We start from the raw sequence: 20,221 nt of genomic DNA, 5'->3' as shown, positions 1-20,221 counted from the left end.
TGCTACACAGTGCAAAGATACGTCCTCCCCGGCTTTCTTGGCACAGAACTACTTCCGTTTGAGAGATGAGGATGTGATCCACTTTTTGTGTGTCTGTTCTGTCCTGTTAGTTTCTGATAGTCAGGAGGTCATGTCCAGTTAGGAAAAAGCCATCTTTAGTCCAATACTGTTCTCACAGTCCGTCTGCTTGTGTATGTCCTGTCTGTAAGGATATAAGTCAGGACCATAGTTAATTCAGAAGGGCAGTTTTAAGCTTGAAATCTCCTATACTAAACTCTACTGTTTTGTTTTCTTTATTTTTTTCCTCTGGGAACTTAACGAAGTCTGATTTTGCCCAAAAATGGATTCCTACTAAGATGGTATGAAATTAATTGCATCACAAGTTGATACTTCATAGATAATGGTATGCAGATATGTGACACCGACAAAAGTGAATCTGTATTTTGTTTAGCTCTGCTGTGATTTTACACTTGTTTTGGTTTTTATTTGTCACAGTGTAAGAGAGTCCAAACTAAGCTACTGTATAATGAGATATGCCATGTTTGTGTTGACAACTTTAGCCACATTCTTATTCTGTGAAATAAAGCTTTTAAAAAATGCATTATATAAAATCAGTATTGATAATTGGAATAATCCTTTAACTTCATACTGCTACTAAAAGAAAGGCTTTTTTTATTTTAGCTTCTTGAGTGGTAGTACTGACCTGTACATGGTGTTACCTTTTTTCATTGATGCCATCTACTCATGACTGAGATCTCCTCTGTGTAGTATCTCAGCATCTCTGTCCTATTCAGGCTACTTAACTCTCTCCTTAAAAATAGTGTTTTGAGAGTAGTTTAGTTTTACGTGTACTACAAAATTTAAGATTTTATCATTCATACTGATTGAGAGATACCTCTACAAAGAGGGATTGTTGTTCTCCCTGTTACAAAATAGGCTTATTTCTTGCTTTGCCAAAGAAAGCGGACATGAAAAGTTGCATTATCTGTAGCACACTTATATCTGTGTTTTATGCATTTTCTTTTGTCACCCCTGTTTCCAGTTGAGAGTGTTCTCTTTATTGGTGGGATTGCACATGGCATGTTTGCCATGTTTGCCATAGAACAGTCTTCCTGAGTTTTGTATGACTTTTTCTGTTTCACGTGAGCGTAGCATGGATGGCAGGGAATTGCCAGGTGAATTACATGCTGCATTCCATCTGCTATCAGGCTGTTTCTTGAACTTGTGAATGTGTTCTTCCAGGGAAGCACTTATCTGTTGGTCACTTGTGAAACTTGGCAGCATTAAGATATGTATAGCTGCAACGCTGAATCTTCCACTGACTTGTGAAATGTTAGCCTTGAGTACATCTGTAAGGCGGGCTGCCAAGTGTGGGAGGGCAGTGTGGAATATCTTGTACTGATACAGATGAGAGCAAGAAGTACTGGCTTTTAATGGTCCTTGTCACTCCACTAAAGTGGGTCCATATTTTCAGATGAGCCACTGCCTTAAAAATCCAGTCCAAACAAAGCAAAGCAGCAACCACCCTCCAGTTATTAATCTATCTCATTTTTGAATTACAGTAATTTCATGACCACAAGGAGCACCGGACTATAAGGCGCACTCCCCCCACCCCCCCACCCTCCCCCCGAGTCAGCAAAATTCGCAACTTTGTAGATCAGATAAGGCACACCGGACTATAAGGCGCACTTTTTTTTGCAGCGAGGCTCCCCCCCAGCTCGCCCCACACGGTTGCTGGCCAAGGCTCCGCCTCAACCTGGCAGCCATTGGCCCCCGGGCCCACCTCCACCTGGCAGGGGCGGTGCCACGAGCCACCGGGCCCACCTTCACCCGGTGGCCATGGGCCCCCAGGACTGCCTGGACCCGGGAGGGGGGGTGCCGCGGGCCCCCAGGCCCACCTTCATCCGGCAAGGGCGGTGCCTCCGGCCCCTGGGCCTGCCTCCAACTGGCTGCCGTGGCACTGGCTGCTCCTCCCACGGCTCACAGCTCTCACTTCCAGTTTGGCAAATTTTGCAACTTTATACATCAGATAAGGCGCACCGGACTATAAGGCGTGCTTCCGGGTTCGAGGGAAAATTTTAGTCAAAAGGGTGCGCCTTATAGTCATGGAATTACTGTATTTTTCAAAAGATTCTGAGTTACCAGCGAATTTAGAGCCACAAGGTAGAGCGTGTAGCCAGAGAGCAGGTGTAGGGTTTTAGCAAATAGTATCAAATCCTTCTGTTTTCCCATAAGGATATGTAAATCTACAGCAATATTATTTCTTCTACTCCTCCCAGTTGCTACAGGTTAAGGACAGGTCTTTCCTTTGAACCGCTTACAGAGGAAATTTGATGGCCTTAATTATAGCTGGGTTTGGTGATCTTGAGGCAGACTGTAAGTAGGAGCTGAAGCAAAGGAAGGCCATTAAACTGAACTACTCAGATTTTAGATTGTTCCTACAGGGAGGCTGGGTAGTCATCTTCTCTTCCATTGAAGTTCAAAGGAGATTCTCATATGCTGCCTGTTCCTTTACTATCACTCACTTTTTATTATGCGATGTGCATTATCTAAGTAAGTTCTTGAAGTGAAAAGTGATTTGAAGGAATGAGAGAGTGTATGTGAAGAACTTGTCTTTTGGGCAGCAAATTGGGTGGATGAATCACTGGGGTATGCCAGAAATGCTGAGAACTTTGTTACCTATGTACAGTAATTTCACGACTATAAGGCGCACCCTTTTGACTAAAATTTTCCCCCGAACCCGGAAGTGCGCCTTACAGTCCGGTGCGCCTTATCTGATGGACAAAGTTCAGAAATTTGCCTACCCGGAAGTGAGAGCTGCGAGCCGCGGGGGGAGCCGGCAGGGCCACGGCTGCCAGGTGGAGGCGGGGCGGAGTGGCGGTGGGCATGCCCCGGCTCCGTGGAGGCGGGACGGCCCCTCCACCAGCACGGCCCCTACACAGGCACCCCCCGGCCCCGTAGAGGTGGCACGGAGCAGCGGCAGGCATACCCTGGCCCCGCCGGGTCCAGGGGGGCCTGGAGGCCCGCGGCACCGCCCCTGCCGGGTACAGGCAGGCCCGGGGGCCCATGGCTGCCGGGTTGAGGCGGGGCCTCGGCCAGCAACCGCGCGGGGGGAGCTGGGGGCAGAGCCTCGCTGCAGAAAAAAAGTGCGCCTTATAGTCTGGTGTGCCTTATGGTAATGAAATTTTGTAATTACTTAGGCTGTTCCTTAAGAGTATGTGATACAAGAAGGGAGCCAAAATATTTGGCTCTTGGAAGTGGTGTGAAAACTATTGTTGCTAAAAGTACCACAATGCTTGTAAGCCACATTGTTTGTAAAAAGACGAATTGCATTGTTTCCATAATAATGTGAGTTATTTTGCAGATAGGTCTCTAGCTAGTAATTTCCCACAACTTTGGGAGACATATTGGAAATGCAGTCAGTTTTTTTACAGTTACATTTTTTGTGTGTGCGTTGTTTTCCTGGATTTTCTGTTGGTCATTATTGAGGTAACTAACGGAGAGATGCAACAAATTGAGTTTTTTTTTTGTAATTTCTTTTTTATTTTTAATTGCAGTTAAGGAGGTTAAAACTACCCCCTTATGATGATAAGATGCTAAAAGTTTTATTATGTGTTAAAGTTCTGGTTTTCATCTTTTATTTTTTGAATTTTAATGTGTTATTGGTAAATTGTTTCAGTACACTACTTCATTAAAATAGCTTAAATATTTTGAATGTGTGATGCCTGGATAAACAACATCTCCTGGGATTTTGTTTCTTTGGTTTACTTTGATATTTTTGCTGTTTTTTATTTGTTTTCCCCCCTAAGTATTTTTAAATGAATTAAATTCTTGAGGTAATCAGTAAGTCCTCAGCAGAAAACAAATATTGGAATTATACATCAATTTGGCAGTTTAGGTATATTTTATGCAGAGTTCCAGAGGTACTACCTCACGCTTCTGTTTTTGTTAAATGAAAGAAGCTTTTCTAACAGTGTATCTGTGAGTGAAATGCAAGCTAGAGCTTACATTAGTCATTCATAAGGAAAAAAGCTTCTATATCTTTAAACTGATATTATAAAATTGTTAGACTTTTGGCTTTCTTTTTGTTCCTCATCACGTTTTGAGAAGAATAGGAAGAATGACAAAGAAAATCACATTTATACTGAATTAAAGTAATCCAGATGCATTCAGGAGAACTACTTGACCAGGATAAAATCATGTTGCCATTTAGAAGAAGAATCCTTTGTTAAATTAAGCAGAAGAAATGCTACTTACAATGTATATAATGTCATAGTTTTTATTAGTGTATGTGTTCACAAATGCCTTTTGCATAAAAAGGTTATGCATTTCTGGTTGCAGTTAAGTATAATTGCAGACCAACTCAATGAAACAAATTCCTGTTTGGCAGCTGCATCCTCAAGTAATGGTGTAATTTAGTCTAAGCTGTTCTGTGCTTCCGTTCTCTGAAAACAAAGGGGGCTGGTGCAAAATAAAAAGTGTAACTAAATGTTCTTGAACTATTGTCTACCTTGCTTTACACAGGAAGATCTGTTTTTTAAATTTGACTAAACTGCTGGTTTCCTTCTTAACTCTTAATGAAGCTTCATAAAATACTGTTTTCTGGAGTTTGGTTTCTCAGTGTGAGAGAGACAGCTTTAAAAGTACATGGATTGAACTTGCATGTCCTAGAGAAAAAGTCAGAAACATTAAATCATTATTGTCTGGACTAAAATGTTATTATTCCTTTCAGTCCATTCTTTAGAAATGTACTTGCATTGTGGATGGGAGGGCAAACTCATGTTCAAACTCAATTTCACGAGTGCAGTAGGAGTTTGTTACACAAGTGTGAGAGTGGAGAGAAGGGGAAGAGGAAGGGATATCATCTTAGGTCTGAAGAATAAGAAACCTGTGCCTTAAGTTGTGCCTTCTTAAAAATACTAGCAATAAAGGAGGATATTTGTGCTTCTCCACAACTTCATCTGCTTTCTGCAGTTTAAGGTGATTTTCTCTTCTATTAGAGAATAGATAAAAGTTCATGTCAAGTTAAATTTAGGAGGTGAGTTATATAGAAGTGAGATAACTAACTGTCCCAAGAGAACTGAGAATTGAATGAAGGAGGTGCCTTAGTTTCCACAGCTGTCTGGTTCCTTAGTAGACAGAGTCTAAAATAAGGATGTGTTTCTCTGGGGAGCTGAATTTTCTCTCAGATGTATTTTTGCTTGGTAAATACAGCTACTGAGGTTTGTGAACTTGGAGGTTGCAACTCGTTAGTGTTGAAAAGAAACAAAGGGAAAACCAAAATATTCCTCTCAAAACCTGGAGAAAACTGCTCATCGCAGTTCACTCTTTTTTTCCCCCAGGAGGAACTTAGCTTAAACTACTATGTAGGGAAGCTGGAGTAGTTAAAAAATTGCAAGAATGTCAGCTAGATTGCATACAAAACTGCTTTGCAATTGCACAGAAATTATTCCAATAAAATTGCTCCTTCTTACTTTGCCACCATATGTGTGTGCTGAGCAGTGTCTGTAAGTAGTGGTATGGTAAGAGAGTAGGTTGGGTTAAAAAAGCAAAGTTGAAGCATGACTTGAGTTTATGTTGTAATTAAGGATTGGAATGGAGAGAGCAGCCACTGAGCACTGTTGTAGCCTGGATATCTTGAGGCCAAGAGATGCTTCTGCAAGCTGTTCACAAGGCAAGGGTGAAACCCTGAAGGTTTTTCTACTGACCAAAGGCAATGAGTGATGGCTGGCTGGTCTTTGTGGCTGCAGAAGGTTCTCCCAAGTGTCTTCTCTCAAAACGTGTGAAGGTTTTGTTGCATTGTCTTCTTTGTGTGTTTTGGATGCTGATCAGTCATGGACACCTGCAGTGTTGAAGGGTTGTGAGGAGCAAGGAATGAGCACAAATAATGTGCAATACAGAAGTGAACTGAAGGGAGGAAAGAGGCAGAGGGATACTGGTAGTTGTAGAGTTAAGTTTTTTGCATTTTATTTTAAGTTAGTATCTTTGAAGAGCATGCAGGATTTTTACTGTGATGGCAATTTGGTATTAAGTGAAACTTTTAATACAGATTAAGCTCTAAGATAAAAAAGGTCCTGCCCTCTCTACTCCAGTAAAAAGCAATGTATCTGTCAAGGCATTGATCATGGAGAATATGTTGGTTAGTGGTAGATTGTTGATAGCACCTGAGTAAATGACGTTAGTGCAAAAAATTTTAAAAGCACAATACTTAGGGTTTTATACTTCTAAAAAGACACAGCTGTCAATAAGTGACTAATTCTTGCACTAAAAATATTTTTTAATTATTAAAACCCTGATTTTATACTTACTGTAAAAGACTCAGCCTGTTTTACATAGTAATTTTAGATACACACATTCTCTTTTGTGTTTGGCTCATAACCTTAAGGCGTTAAAATGGATCCACCTTTTTTTTTTTTTTCCCTTCCCCAGAGGAATACAGCATGCTTAGGGGCTGGCCTTTGTCTGTCATGCATTCCCACCATAACAGATTTAGCAGACTGCAGCTGAAGTTAGACTAGTTTGTACTTTGTGCTGCTTGTGCCAGGGGAAAAGCTTTTGTTTTCACTGGATCACTGGCATGTCGATGACTTTGATGCCAGAAAACATACAGTTTTGCTGCTGTCTGTATCTTCAATGAAAGAATGCAGGCAAGAACAAACAGAAATCCTAAGAAAGAGCTTACTATAGACTCTCCGCAGAAGGGCAAGGATGCAGGTCCTGGTGAAGTGCAAGCGGAGAGTCCTGTGCCTGTGCTGGTAAGAATTCTTTAAACAAGCTGCCTCTTCCCTTTCATCATTTCAGTTCTCTCTGTCAATGAAAAACTTCTTCATCTGATGCTGGTGGGAAGTTCCAGCATTCTTAGTTGTGAATAATTTGCATTTGAGATTTAGGTTTGTTTCTTTATGTGTTGTCTGCCTCTTTAATTGATTTTTACTGTTCTAGTTTACCAGATCTTTGGTTCCCCTTGAGTGTGACTTTGGAATTTGGCTTTCAAACGAACTGTTTTAGATTCTCTTTTGTCTAGCGTATTTATGCAGCACTTTGAAGCTAACATGAAAACTACATAGGTTTTAAAACTCTTTCTAGCTTCTCTGTTTTTTAATTGCCCGGCATATCTTCCAGTTAATGTATCTTTGAACTTCCTAAAGTGTGTGTAACAGTTAAATTTTACTTAAATGATCAAAGAACTGTCTAAATAATTAATGATTACTTCTGTTAAAGTATCTATCTATTTGTTAAAGGTCTTATTTTTAATTCTCTCAATGCACATTGTTTAGGAATTTAAAGTTTTAAAATAGCTTCCAGTGAAGGAAGAGGGATTTTTGTATGTATGGGGAAAATAATCAAATGAGAACTATCTTGTCTGAAACACTGCTAGACACTTAGTTCTGTTGAAACCTTAATAGTACAGCAAGAGAACATAGTAAGTGAACTGTAATGAATCCACCAACTCTCTTCAGAGGAGGGTTGGTAAATTAGTGCATACATATGAGTAGAAAGAACTACTTTGATAGTTCTTACTAAAAATTTCAACTTTATGTAGTATTGTTTCATGCTTAATTGCTGCTGCTGATGTCCTGTCTTTGCCTGTAGTTGAAGTTAGTGGGATGATCCTCAAATTATGGTGTTCCCCACCACTCCCCCCTTATTTGAGCTTCCCACTATGCATTTAAGAATTAACTAAAACATTTTAGCCATCTGTATTTGGTAATACTCATCTGTAGCTTTTTGAGAATTGTTACTGTGTGTAACTGAAAGCTTGCATTTGTGCTAGTAAGATGAACTTTCTTTTCCTTGTCACTGTTTTTTTTAAGTTTTGTTCTATTCAGAGAGTTGTTAGTAAAATGTGGGGGTTTTTTGGATGGGTGTGTTCTGATTTCTGGTCCAGATTTTCATCAGTACAATATGAGCTAATCTTGTGTGTGCTTTCCTGCCTTTGGAATGTTTAACTTTATTTAGAATTGTTTTTATTCCCCCATGAATACTCGGAGAGGATATTAGTGTTTCTGCAGATACTTGGAGTACTGCAGCTAATCAGCAAGGCACATATACTTATTTAAGAGAAAAAAAAAAAAAGAAACATTACTGTGGTTACTTATCACCATTTATTAAGTACCTCCTTTTAATTTTTCAAATACTACTTAATTACATGTTCATGGAGTAATATACCTGCAGTGTTTGCTCTCATTTTTTCATTTTTGGCTGAAGTGCAGGCATTCAACACAAAGGTCAATATTTAAAGGGAAGAGCATTGAGGTTTTGCATAGATCACATTAAAAATGTCTTCACTGTTATTTCAGTTGCTATTTTGGTAATAATCTATATATATATTTATATATATATATTCACAAGTGTATATATAGTATAATTATAGATCCCTTTTGTCTAGTTGTTGAGGAAAGCTAGATGAAGCAGTGCAAGTAACCTGCAGCAAGTGTACTGCCAGGCACAAAGCAAAAAGTAAGGTGATATCTTTCATTTGACATTGACATCTGGGTCCATTTTTATTTCATTGGGCTGTGATATTGCACTACATTTTTACTGGCACAGTGAAGGCAGGTTCCCTGTCATTGGTGCAGGGTGCAGTAAGGTAATAACTAAGGCTGACAAAGTTGCTAGTTGCTGTAACAAATTCTAAACAGCAGAATTTCTTGTTTCTTGGGTTAAAAATCTGGGAATTACGTTAGATAGCAATCCTCAAAAGCATATGGAACGGTAGGCTTCTGGTTTACTCTAGTAATGCTTCTCATGGACTTTATCTAAAATATTCTTTCAAACATGGATGTATTCCTTTTGTGCAAATATGATGTGATTTGCCTAGCACTCAATTTAAGTATTCTTTATAAAGATGAGATAGAATCAGCTGTCAGGAAGCAACAGGTTTTTTTGTCATATTAATTTGTCATATTAATTTAATTTTTAAAAATATAGTTCATTGGGAGTCTGTTGGAGTATTGAGGGAACTGGGTATTTATAACTGAAAGCATCCCATGTGTTATTGAAACAGTGCTATTTGATTGAATGCTGTGCCTGAATTAACTTTTCTTGATCAGGTGGGTGAGTTCACAGAAAGAGTCATCTATCTGCTGCTTTCAGTACCAGTATGTCAGCATGTGTGCTCTTTTGTGTCCCTGTGATTTGAATTACATTGTGTCATAACTTTACTCTGGAGGTTAAAGAGCCCGTGGAAGAAGCATTTAGATTTTCCAGGTGGTGCCTCAAAACCCTGCTTGGGACAGGCTGTTGTTGTGCTAGCTGTTGTAGAAGTTACTGAATGAGTATGCCTGCTGACCAGCTGCGTTTTGATAGTCACAAGTAGTAACTGCTTATCAAAACAGATGATCTTTCTGGGAAGTTGGATCTTTTGGAGGTCATCTTTCTGCTTGGAAACTTGCTGGCAGTATAAAATGTAATAGTTAAGAGTAAACTCTAGGATACAAATAGTTTATTTAATTAATTTTTAAAAACTCAACCTGGGCAATTTATTTTATGTTTATTGTGGGACAATAAGATACATGGAGCTGTTACCCATGTTTAGTATTAAATAATCTTATTGTATGTCCACATTGGCTTTCCTCAGGCCACTATTGAGAAATACATAGCACCTATTCATCTATTTATATACTGCTTCCTGCTAGTTCATACAGCTCCATTTTACTCCTCATGAGAACTTGTTAATTTGCAGATGTATATGCCAAACATGTTTTTATAAGGTAAATAATATTTTGTAGCAGGAGGCTAACAATATTCAGTGTGCTTAGCCTTACCATCTTTTGTTTTCTGAGAACTGGACAATAACAATTGTCTCCATTTAAGCATGCAAGAAAAACGTGGGAGTTTTTTTGGGTTTTTTGGGTTTTTTTCCCTGTAATATATAATGTAGGCAATCACTGAACTCTTAGCTTAAAATTTATTTTATCTGATAAATTTTGACACTGCTTGTCCAAGTATGTTAACTATATTCGGATAGATTAAAATGCTTACTGTGTGGGTGTCATGACTACTGTTCTGAAATATTTCTTACTTTTGATAAGTTTCCATGCTTATAATACTCAGACAAAACCCAAAGTGGTACAGCAGAAAATTTGCTCTTTTATCTTTCAACTAATATAGCATTGGCTGGCTCGAGACCAACCATGAACCCCTATGCTCTTAGCATTTTCGTAGATTACAGAAATAAAATGTTGTTGGCTGCAGATTAATAGGAAAAGTTAAGCCTTATGGGAAAGACTGACTTTTAGTGCCTATAAATTTGATGTTGCAGTTTTAACTGGGCTGAGTTTTATCTGTATCTGCTGGTCCATAAATTGTATTTAACAATCGTGTAACTACCCATCATATTTTTTTTATATTACATGAAATAATAGACCAGATTTTTTTTTTTTTATGTAGAAGAGCCTGAGAGAGAATCTGCTTCCTTGCACTGTTTTATGTCTGGCTAAATGCCAGTATCAGTGTGTTGTTTATTGTTTTCTTTTTTCATATCTGGTCCAAACTGATAAAATATCCTCTTCCTTTTTAAACTGACACATGACTAAGAAAAAAACTAGCAACATTTAGGAGAAACCTAAGGAAGAAAATTCTTAATTAATTTTTACATAAATGATATTTTGGCAAATCAAGTACCTTTACTGATTAAATAGGAGAGGTCTGTGTTCAAAGACCTCAGCTACAGTGAGCTTTAGATTGTTTAAAAGCTTTCCATGAGGTAGAATTCTTCTTTTTTTTAATCTTGTGTTTACAGCATTCAAAAAAAATGCAAGCAAATCTTACATGCTTTTAAGATTCCTTTTAATAAATGTTATAGTTGTGGTGAACCATTTTTGTGACTGCAGGGCAGAGAGAGGCATTTGCAATTCATTGAATGATTTTTAAAGCTGCAATATACGTATCTTTGGATTTTGAATTAGCTGTGCTAAACAAGGGTGTGTGTGTGTGTTTTTGCATGTCTGTGAAATATTTTTAGTTGACTTTAAAAGTAATCCTTTGGTTCCAAATCCTTTGGTTTTGCTGGTGAAATGAGAGAAATCAGAACTGGAAAGTTTTCACCTGTCACTTTCCCAAAAGAATTAACAGGAGGATGGACATAACTCTTCAGCACCAGGGAGAAGAGGATGAGAGTGCTGACCATGTGCAGCACCATGTAAAAATCCATTACCCATCTGAGATGACAGCTTTCCCTTGCTACCAGGCTGTGATCTATCCACGTGCTGGTTCAGATAGTAGATGTCCTGGATTGTGAGCTTTCTGACAATGTTGACCATGCACGTGTTTATTCTTTCCAAGTTGCCACAAGTGGTCACACAGCCATCTGATCAGCATTTCAGACAGAATCTGAGGAAGGCCCCTGGTTGGAAAGAGCTCTCTCAAGCCAGATCACCTCCTCTAGCTCAGTTGATGGTCTTTGTGTGAGAAGGCTCAGAAATGTGGTGCAAGAGAGGGGAAGGGTCCTTCTAGTGTCAGCCCCACTTTTAATTAGTTTAAGCCAATTGTGGATCCAAACCTTTTTAAGCTAGCTGCAGAGACTGACTATATACCCAAATTAAAGGTCCTTCTCTGCTGGTCATTTTTTAGGCACAGTTTAATTTGCAGTTTTTATTTTTGTTTCTCCTAAAGGTCAGTCATCCTGCACCACTCGCAAACCAACCTGTCACTGCAGCATGCTGTGTATAATTTCTCATGACAAACTCTTGAGAAGGAGTGGTCATATGGGAAAGGCAAACTTCACCAAACAGAGTGACTGGGCCACATTGATTTAGTAGTCTCTAAACCTTGCTTTAACTTAAGAAAGAGTGTAATTGCTTCAGAGATCAAGCTCAGTGGTTGGCAGGTGTGCATCTTTTTTGCCTGGATAGGTAGAGAGAGAGATGTTACACTGAAAGTGCGAGAAAGATGAGCAAAGGGTCTTTTGTTTTCTGGCTGATGTGTTACCTTGTACTTCATTTATAGACCAGTAAAGTTTGAGATGCTCTTTGTATTCTGTTATCTCCATCTCTGCTTAAGGAAGAAAATTTGCAGTGGACAGTTACTGCCTTAGTGAAGACTTGGAAGAGGTGAAGTTACTGTAATTCATTTGGAATCAGAACTGGTTATGACAATTTGTTAGAATGGGACTGCTCAACCTGAAATTTTGTAAAGGGGTAATATTGCAGTGTCAGTATGTAGGAAATGTTCGGGTAATTGGGTGGACAAGGTGTTAAGGAAGTGTGGAGCACATAATTTTATTAGCTTGGTATTCACTGCAGCTGTCTGAACACTCAAATGCAAACTTGCAACCAAAATATTTTGTCTAATTAGTACATTAGAGAAAATGTAATCTTTTCTTAGGTTGTGTTTGCCTTATGCTTTTCTGAGCTAAATTGTCCAACCATTTCAGCTACAGATGGGTGCATGAACATTAACTTAAACCTTTCCTGATAGACACTGACATTAGTTCTTGGCTTTGTGGTAACTCATGTTCATGAATGACAGGAGAAGTTGAGGCAGTAGCTGGGGTTCAGGTGACAAGCTCTCAAAATGTGTCAGAGTACAACATGGAGTGAACTGAACAGCCCTTCTCCACCTCATCTGAGGAGAAAGATGTCAAACTCAATAATCATGCCTCTTTGAAGTATTGGTCTGTGCTGAGTATGTTGTTATTTAGCTAATTAACTTCCAGTAATTCCTTCCTGTGTATTGTAAATGGTAGCTATTTTTCTTAACAAAGCTACATTTTGTTCATAATTTTTTGTAGATTTTTCCAGACTTTGCTTTTTTGCCTCTTTAACTCTTATGCTTTCTGTGTTCCCACATTTTTCTTGCCAATAAAATTACTGTGTGGTACGTATGAGGGAAATCTCAAATAGCTTTTGAGTAGCCTGTGAACTAAGCCTGAAAACTTTGGTAACTTTCTCTGACCAAACCTTTACTAATTCCTTGAAAATCAAATTTGATTGATTCACTTTTGGATGAATAAAACACCTGTAGGGTTTCTCAGGAATATTATAATATACTGGTGATTAACAACAGTTACTGATAGAGATATTTGTCCTGTGTAGGACAATTAGAATTTGGAAGGTTATTGTCATGAGTTATACAAAACAGTATATAAAGTTTGTCTTGTCATTTTACCTACAATGATGATAGAAGCTGGTCTTGCTGCTAGAGTTATCTTTAATATAACTTACCTCTAAATTAGTACTGCTGATCTTAAGAAAGTATGATTTGTAAAGTCTCTTGTAATTGCTGATTGTAAAAAAAATGTAATTTTATATCTGGTACTGTGATGCTAAATTTTAGTTGCAGAAAATTCAAACTAGATTGTAGCCCCATCTTTGCATTAGTTTGCACACTGCAAGGCAGAACTGCCTTGTTCAGAGCTCTGTCTAAACCTGCTTTACCATCTGACCACTTAACAGAATGCTTGGCAGGGTGAAGGTTTTTCTATGTCTGATTGTACAGGGGCAGCTCTAATGCCTCATCTGTGGAAAGGGTTTTTAATGTGGAATCAATGCAGTTACTGAGGAAAGCTACTTGTGCAATTAAGAGGGAAGTAGATGGCCTATGGGAATTTTGAAAAAAAATATAAAGAAGGTGGAATGTCAATTAGCCTGCTCCTGCTGCAGGTTACTGCTGAATTAAAACACAGCTCGATCTTCGAGCTAAGGTTGTTTTCATTCCTGTTAAACCCAGATCAGAGCTTTCTGTATCAAGGAAAGGCAACCATCAACATAAGAGACTAGTAATTTTTTAATATTTTTTTTGCAGTGAGAATGCATATGTCATTATGCTAATAAACTGTGGCTTGCTGGATTTTGTGAAATAGTTCTGAGGCAATCAGCATGCTTGTCTCTAATTGTCACTTGCACTTCACCATATGGTGTAATATGACAAAGTCTGCATTTTGAATATTTTATGTTTTTGGTGTGGATGCAATATACTCCTGTCATCTTTGAAAGAGTAATTTCTGAAATAAGTTAACAATTGTAGGTTTTTTTCCTCAATATACCTGAATTTATTTTGATTTTTTTCTTTTTTCCTGTAGGCAAAACCAAAGCTTATAGAACCAATAGACTATGAAAATGTTATCGTTCAGAGGAAAACACAGATTTTGAATGATCCTCTACGTGAGATGCTACTGTTCCCTTATGATGACTTCCAGGTAATTTAATCTACAGTAGTTTCACGAATACAAGCTGCACGGATTATAAGCCGCACCCCCGGTGCCTCGACAATGTTGCTGTCTTTGTCAATAGATAAGCCGCACCCCGAATATTAGCCGCACTTTCGTTCGTCGCGAGAATCCGTGCGCAGCTTTCACAAATTGGCCAATTAGTAACAGGATCGCAGCATAGCGGGCTTTACTGGCTCGGGGCGGGGCCAGGAAGGCTCGGCCCGCTCATGGTTGCCGACGGGGCCGGGTGGCCCAGCTCAGCGCCACGGCTCGGCGGGGCTGGCCGGGTGGTGCTGCCGCCGCCGGGCTCGCTGGCCCCCCTCTCCCGTTAGCACCGCCCCGCTGCCGCGTTCGCTCGCCCGGCTGGCAGGGCTGCCGCCGCCGGGCTCGCCGCCCGCCCCGCTGCCGCTTTCGCTCGCCCCGCTGCCGCTTTCACTCGCCCTGCGCCGCGCCTCGCGAGCGCCGCGCCCGCCCCGCGGCGCTTTCGCTCGCGGCGGCGGCGAGCGGCGGCGGCGAGCGGCGGCGGCTCGCGGCGGCGCTTTCGCGAGCGGCGGCGGCTCGCGGCGGCGCTTTCGCGAGCCGCGAGCGGCGGCGCTTTCGCGAGCGGCGCTTTCGCTCGCCCCGCCGGCAGGGCTGCCGCCGCCGCCACCAGGCTCGCCGGCCGCCCCCTCCCGTCTGCACCGCCGCCGCGTTTCCTCGCCCTGGCCGGCACTGCAGGCCCCCGCACCGCCGGGCTCCCCCACGCTGCTGGCCCCGATTCTGCTGGGCTTCCCCCGCTGCCAGGCAGCCCCACCCGCCGGCCTTCCTGCTTCTGCCATGCTCCCCTGCACTGCTAGCCCCAGTTCTCCCGGGCTCCCCCGCCATGCTGGCTCAGGCTCTGCCGCCCTCCCTGCCCCGCCCTGCTGGCTCAGGCTCAGCCGCCCGCCCCCCACACTGCTGGCCCCGCCTCTGCCAGGCTTTCCCACCTCTGCCGGGGCCGGCCGGGCTCCAGCTTGGCTTGGGGCTGCCGCGGGCTCTCACTTCCGTGTTGGCAGCTTTTAGAATTTTGTTAATAGATTAGCCGCCCCGGAATATTAGCCGCACTTCCGGGTTTCCACCAAAATTTTGGTCAAATTGGTGCGGCTTGTATTCGTGAAATTACTGTACTCTGTTTTTGTTGGGATTTTTTTTTGTTTGTTTGGGGTTGGTTTTCTTTTTAGGTTTTTAGCAGTAGTAGCCATGAGGTGATAACTTCCTATTTCTTTGTTTCTTAACTCTCTTTAGTTCCAAAAATCCCCACAAATTTGCCATGAGTCCCATTACCCTGTTTGATTTATTCTTTTGGATACAGAAGAAATAGCACAATTTCCTCCTCTGTCCAGGTTATAAGATGTTCTTCTGCAACTCAACAGTTTTACTGCCTTTTGAAGTAGATGATGAGTCACTTGTAGATGTTCCCCCTCCCTTTCCGATGTAGGAGATTATGTGATGTGTGTTTGAAAAACCATCTACTTTCCTTAATTCTTAAACTGATTTTTTCCCCCATTCTTAATAGTGAAGGACATGAACCTGTTCAAATGCAGTCTGCTACTCTTAGCTGCATCATCCCAGCCAAAACTAGCAAAATTCCCCTTACATAAGAGTTTCTGACTTGATTAAGCCAGACTTAACCAAGTTTTGTGATAATCTTTTAACCCTTTAACCCTGTTCAGTTTTCCATAGCCATATTTACAGGTTTGAAATCACTAGTCATTATATAGTTGCCAGTATAATTTAAAAATGAAGGCATATTTTCTGTGTTTGCCAATCAGCTTTGCATGTGTTTTTTAAAATCCTCTTTCTTAACTTATGGCTGTCACTCAGTGTGTGAGCAGTTCTTGGGTAATCTTGTTATATTTTTTTAAATGACCATGTTTATCTAAATAAATCATTTATTTAAGTACCTTTAAAAAAAAATCTACTCATAGATCTAGTTAGGATAACTACCAACCATCTTAGAGACTGGAGTTGGAGTAAATGGTGAGGAAATTGTCTTGTCCACATGCCCATACCTGCAGTCAAAATGTCTATTTGAAAAGTATGCAGACATCTGAATAGTCTGTAAATTAATTTTATTCAGCCAAGTAGTTGAAGCTAAGTTTGCTTACCGTGGGGAAAATGGATGATGAGTTGGTATTACATGTTGAATTTTAGTGAATTTTCTCTGGCCTATTAGAGTGTTTACCTGAATGCAGCTGGACTCTCTTTTTAATACAGTCTGGGGGCTTCTTTTTCAGTAATTCTGACATCAATAACTCTTCTTGTAGCTTTCACACTCTGAGCTAAAGAATTTGAGTTTTGGGAAGCTACAGTGATTTAGAGACGAGTTTTGACTATGTGTTCACAGCCACATGTGGAAGTTTATAGGATGGAAGAAAGACTTCTTGAAAAGGATATTGTACTGATAGAAGTTTTTGAATATGGAGTCACTCAGGATGATACTCTACACCAGGTGTTGGCTTTGGGACTGAAAAGCATGACTAGGCTACACCACCAAAATCTCCTTCTGTAGTATGTCTCTTCAGAATCACAGATCAAGAGAAATCCAGGTTACTTCTGCTGTGTGCTCTTATCTGATCCACTAGTTCACTTACCAGGGTGAACAGCTCTGAATTATCAATGGAGAAGAAACAAACCTATTAGGAATATCCTCAGGTGTTTTGTCTGAGCAGTCTGTGGGTATGGCTGAAGTGTTTAACTGCAGTTCTTATCCTCAGGCCTGTATGAGTGAAGCTGGGTCATAGTTCTCAGTCTCATCCTTCAAAAGGAATGACTGAGTTTTGTCATAAGTTGTAATGTCTTTTGTCATCCTTTGTTTGGATTCTGTCATCGGATTTTCATCAAGGTAGGCATTAAAGTGTGTGTTACATCAGAAGATTTCCTTCAGAGTCTCATTTTATATAAGATTTGTATGAAGCTTGGTTTGTACTATCAAACCGTATTATCAGACTTTTATTTCCTTGGAAGACTTGCTGGCACAAACTGACTCCAAATATTTTTGTTGTGTACAAAGCTCTTCTGTACTACTTTGATCTATCTAGCTTGTTTTCAACAGCACAAAGCATTTAAATCTGTCATTCAATGTATTAAGAAAATATTCCCAAGTCAGAGAATAGAAAATCCTTAAGTGCTTATTTTTATTTGAAAGCTATACCTTTTAACCCTATTCAGTTTTCCATAGCCATTTTTACAGGTTTGAAATCACTGGTTGTTATATAGTTGCCAGTATAATTTGAGTAATTTTTTAAAAAATGAAGGCATATTTTCTGTGTTTGCCATTCACCTTTGCATGTGTTTTTTAAAATTCTCTTTCTTAACTTATGGCTGTCACTCAGTATGTGAGCATTTCTTGGGTAAGCCATGGCTCAAATGTTTGATACTGGCCTCATCCCCCTCAAGAAAAATTTAAAATAGTGAGCTAGAGCATTTAGAACTACCTGTAAACACACTTAGAACTGTTTATAGGTGGAAACGCCTACCATTGTCTAGAAACCTGTTCAAGCTATTTCCTTTCAGAACATTCAGTTTTTATCTTTACAAAGTTCTTCCTCACACTTAGATTAAATTGATGACAATCTAAAAAACCCTTGGGAAGGAAGCCCAGCAGAGTTAATTTATAATGACATTAAGAGTAAGACTATTTTGTTCAGCATGGCCCTAAAACTAGCACTTAAAATGGCACAGAAAATACTTATCTTGCTGTACTAGATATCACTTCTAGGATTTTTGGAAGATTACAGAAGAAGCTGCATCTTTTCAAAGAAGCACCACTGATGATGCCACCGTTGAATTTCTGTTAAAGTTTAAATTATTTAGAGAGAAATTGGAAATAAATATTCGTGCTTGATTTGGATTTTTTTCTTTTTCAGGTAATGCAGTCAGATAAATGAAATGTAATTTATTAGGTGTGAGAAGCCAGTATTAAAGGACAACCAATATTAGTTTTTAATCCATATCAGACATGAAAAAGCACAGCAACTGGCTTTTTTTTGATCATATATAGCTCTCCTCTCTTCCTCTCTCCTGATGAACATTATTTGTCAAGTGAGGGAAAGGGGTGGGGGGGAAAACAACACAAAGTGGGAAAATAACTCTTTTTCTCTTCAGGTATGACTGTTCTCTAAACATGCTGTCAGAAACAGCTCTAAGCTCAAATCAATACCAAAGAAACATTTAAGCAAAGATGGAGCAGAAAATGTTTCAGTCATGGTAAACTCATAAAGTTTGAAGGATTGTTCTTCAGCCAGCTATCTAGTTACAGGAACCTTTCCAGATTTCCACTTAACTGTATTTACCATTGTCCCAAATGTGGTTAGCTGAGCTTATGAAACATACTTTCTCTCTTTTTATATATGTTCGGTAGCAATTCGTTTACTTTTCAGAAGAGCATTATTTCTGTTCTGCTTTATGCAGTGCTTCAAATCCAAAAAAGTAGGCTTGTAATTTTTTTTTTGAGTTTTTTTTTTTTCCTTCATGCTAATATATCTAAATAAGCAGGATTTGCTTTTCTGTAGTTACTAGAAGTGCTCTTAATCAGTAATTTTGTCTCCGTATATTGGGTCTTTTTTAATTTACCACCTGAAGGTTGTTTCAACTGCTTTTCAAAAACTCAAGCTCTGAGTTTTCTGCACTGAATTCACTTATCAGGTTACTCCCTACCTTGTTCCCAACAAATTTATGGAGGCAGACGTGTTGTCTTTGGAGACGTGTTTAGCTGTTGGCATCACTTCTTAGTGAGTGGGGTGTCTAAACTTTCTTCATGCTTGTAGCCTTCATTTTTAGCTGCATTTTTGTCCTCTTTTTCATAATGTTCCCTATACAATGTGTTTGTTAATTATGATGATAGAATCACTTTTCTGCCACCCATTGGGACATCTATGTTAATGTTCTTGCTACTCTCAGTCCCAATACTGCCAGGTTTTTTTGTAGCCTCTTGGTAGGAAGAACCATCTCCTTTGTAACAGTGAATAACTATATCCATTGGATACTCTTGTATTCAAGTTTGTGCCTCTTCATGGCTTATTGTAAATTTGTCACCTGAATTTCAGTAATTTGCTCAATAATGAAATGGCTTCATAACTAAATAGCATTAGTTTAAAATAGGCCACCTTCATGGTGGTGGTGACGTTAAAGTCATATACTCAATGACTGCAAAATTGGTGATATTTATGTTAAACACACAGTGGGTAAATTATTTAAAGCAGTACTAGTGTCTACTTGGCAAAAAGTCACCCTTTAGATAAAGACTTTTTCTTTCAAAATACCTAACTTTTGAGTACTACCTCAATTTTTAAAGGAAATAATAGAACCATGGAAGAGTTTGGGTTGGAAGCAACCTTACAGATCATCCTGTTCTAACCCTCTGCCACAAGCAGGAACACCTCCTGCTGGAACAGCTTGCTCAGAGCCCCATCCAACCTGGCCTTGAACATCTCCAGGGCTAGGGCATCCACAGCTCCTCTGGGCAACCTGTTCCAGTACCTCACCACCAGTAAAGAACTTTTTCCTATTATCTCATCTAAACCTGCTTGCTTTCAGTTTGAATCCATTCCCCTTTGTCCTGTCAAATAATGCAAATGTAGGCTTAATGTGCTTGTAGCAAATAAAATGTGAGTGCATTCCTACCCATGTTAAATTTGTCTTTGCAAAGTTACCACAGTGTTACTTTTAAGGCAGTTTGGTGCTTAGCTTAGGCATCATTTCACCTTTGTTATTTTTGGGTTTGAGCCATATGGATTTAACATACTTTCACTTAAAGCTCTTAGCTTTTATTTAATGCAAATTGAGTACTTCTCAAAATAGATGATATACCAGCTTCTCAGATGTAAAACTAAATCCAGGTCATTCTATGAGAAGGCACGCCTTCAGCAGGGGAAAAGGAAAAAAAATCCAAGCAGTGTCCTCATTTTAGAGAGCAGAAATTAAACTGGTCAAATAACTAATTTTGGGTTTTTCAAAACAATTTCTCTATTACTTTTTCCCTTTAAAATATTTTTTTGTGTTTTTCCTGAAGTCTTTAGCCAACTGTTCTAAATCTACAGTAATTTCACG

The 20,221-nt window shown here is 39.7% G+C and overlaps 1 protein-coding gene across 1 annotated transcript in view; it reads left to right on the top strand.

Moving 5' to 3' along the window:
- LOC116992265 (dedicator of cytokinesis protein 9-like) overlaps window positions 1-20,221 on the top strand; it is a 114,970-nt gene that overhangs the window by 23,775 nt on the left and 70,974 nt on the right. Inside the window, 1 exon segment of the mRNA XM_033051720.1 lies at window positions 14,024-14,140. Within this exon segment, the coding sequence (XP_032907611.1) occupies window positions 14,024-14,140 (117 nt within the window).

This window comes from Catharus ustulatus, chromosome 2 (assembly GCF_009819885.2).
Source record: "Catharus ustulatus isolate bCatUst1 chromosome 2, bCatUst1.pri.v2, whole genome shotgun sequence".
NCBI classification, from domain to species: domain Eukaryota; kingdom Metazoa; phylum Chordata; class Aves; order Passeriformes; family Turdidae; genus Catharus; species Catharus ustulatus.
The sequence above is the reverse complement of the archived record's forward strand: the minus strand, read 5'-3'. Positions and strand labels throughout refer to the sequence as shown.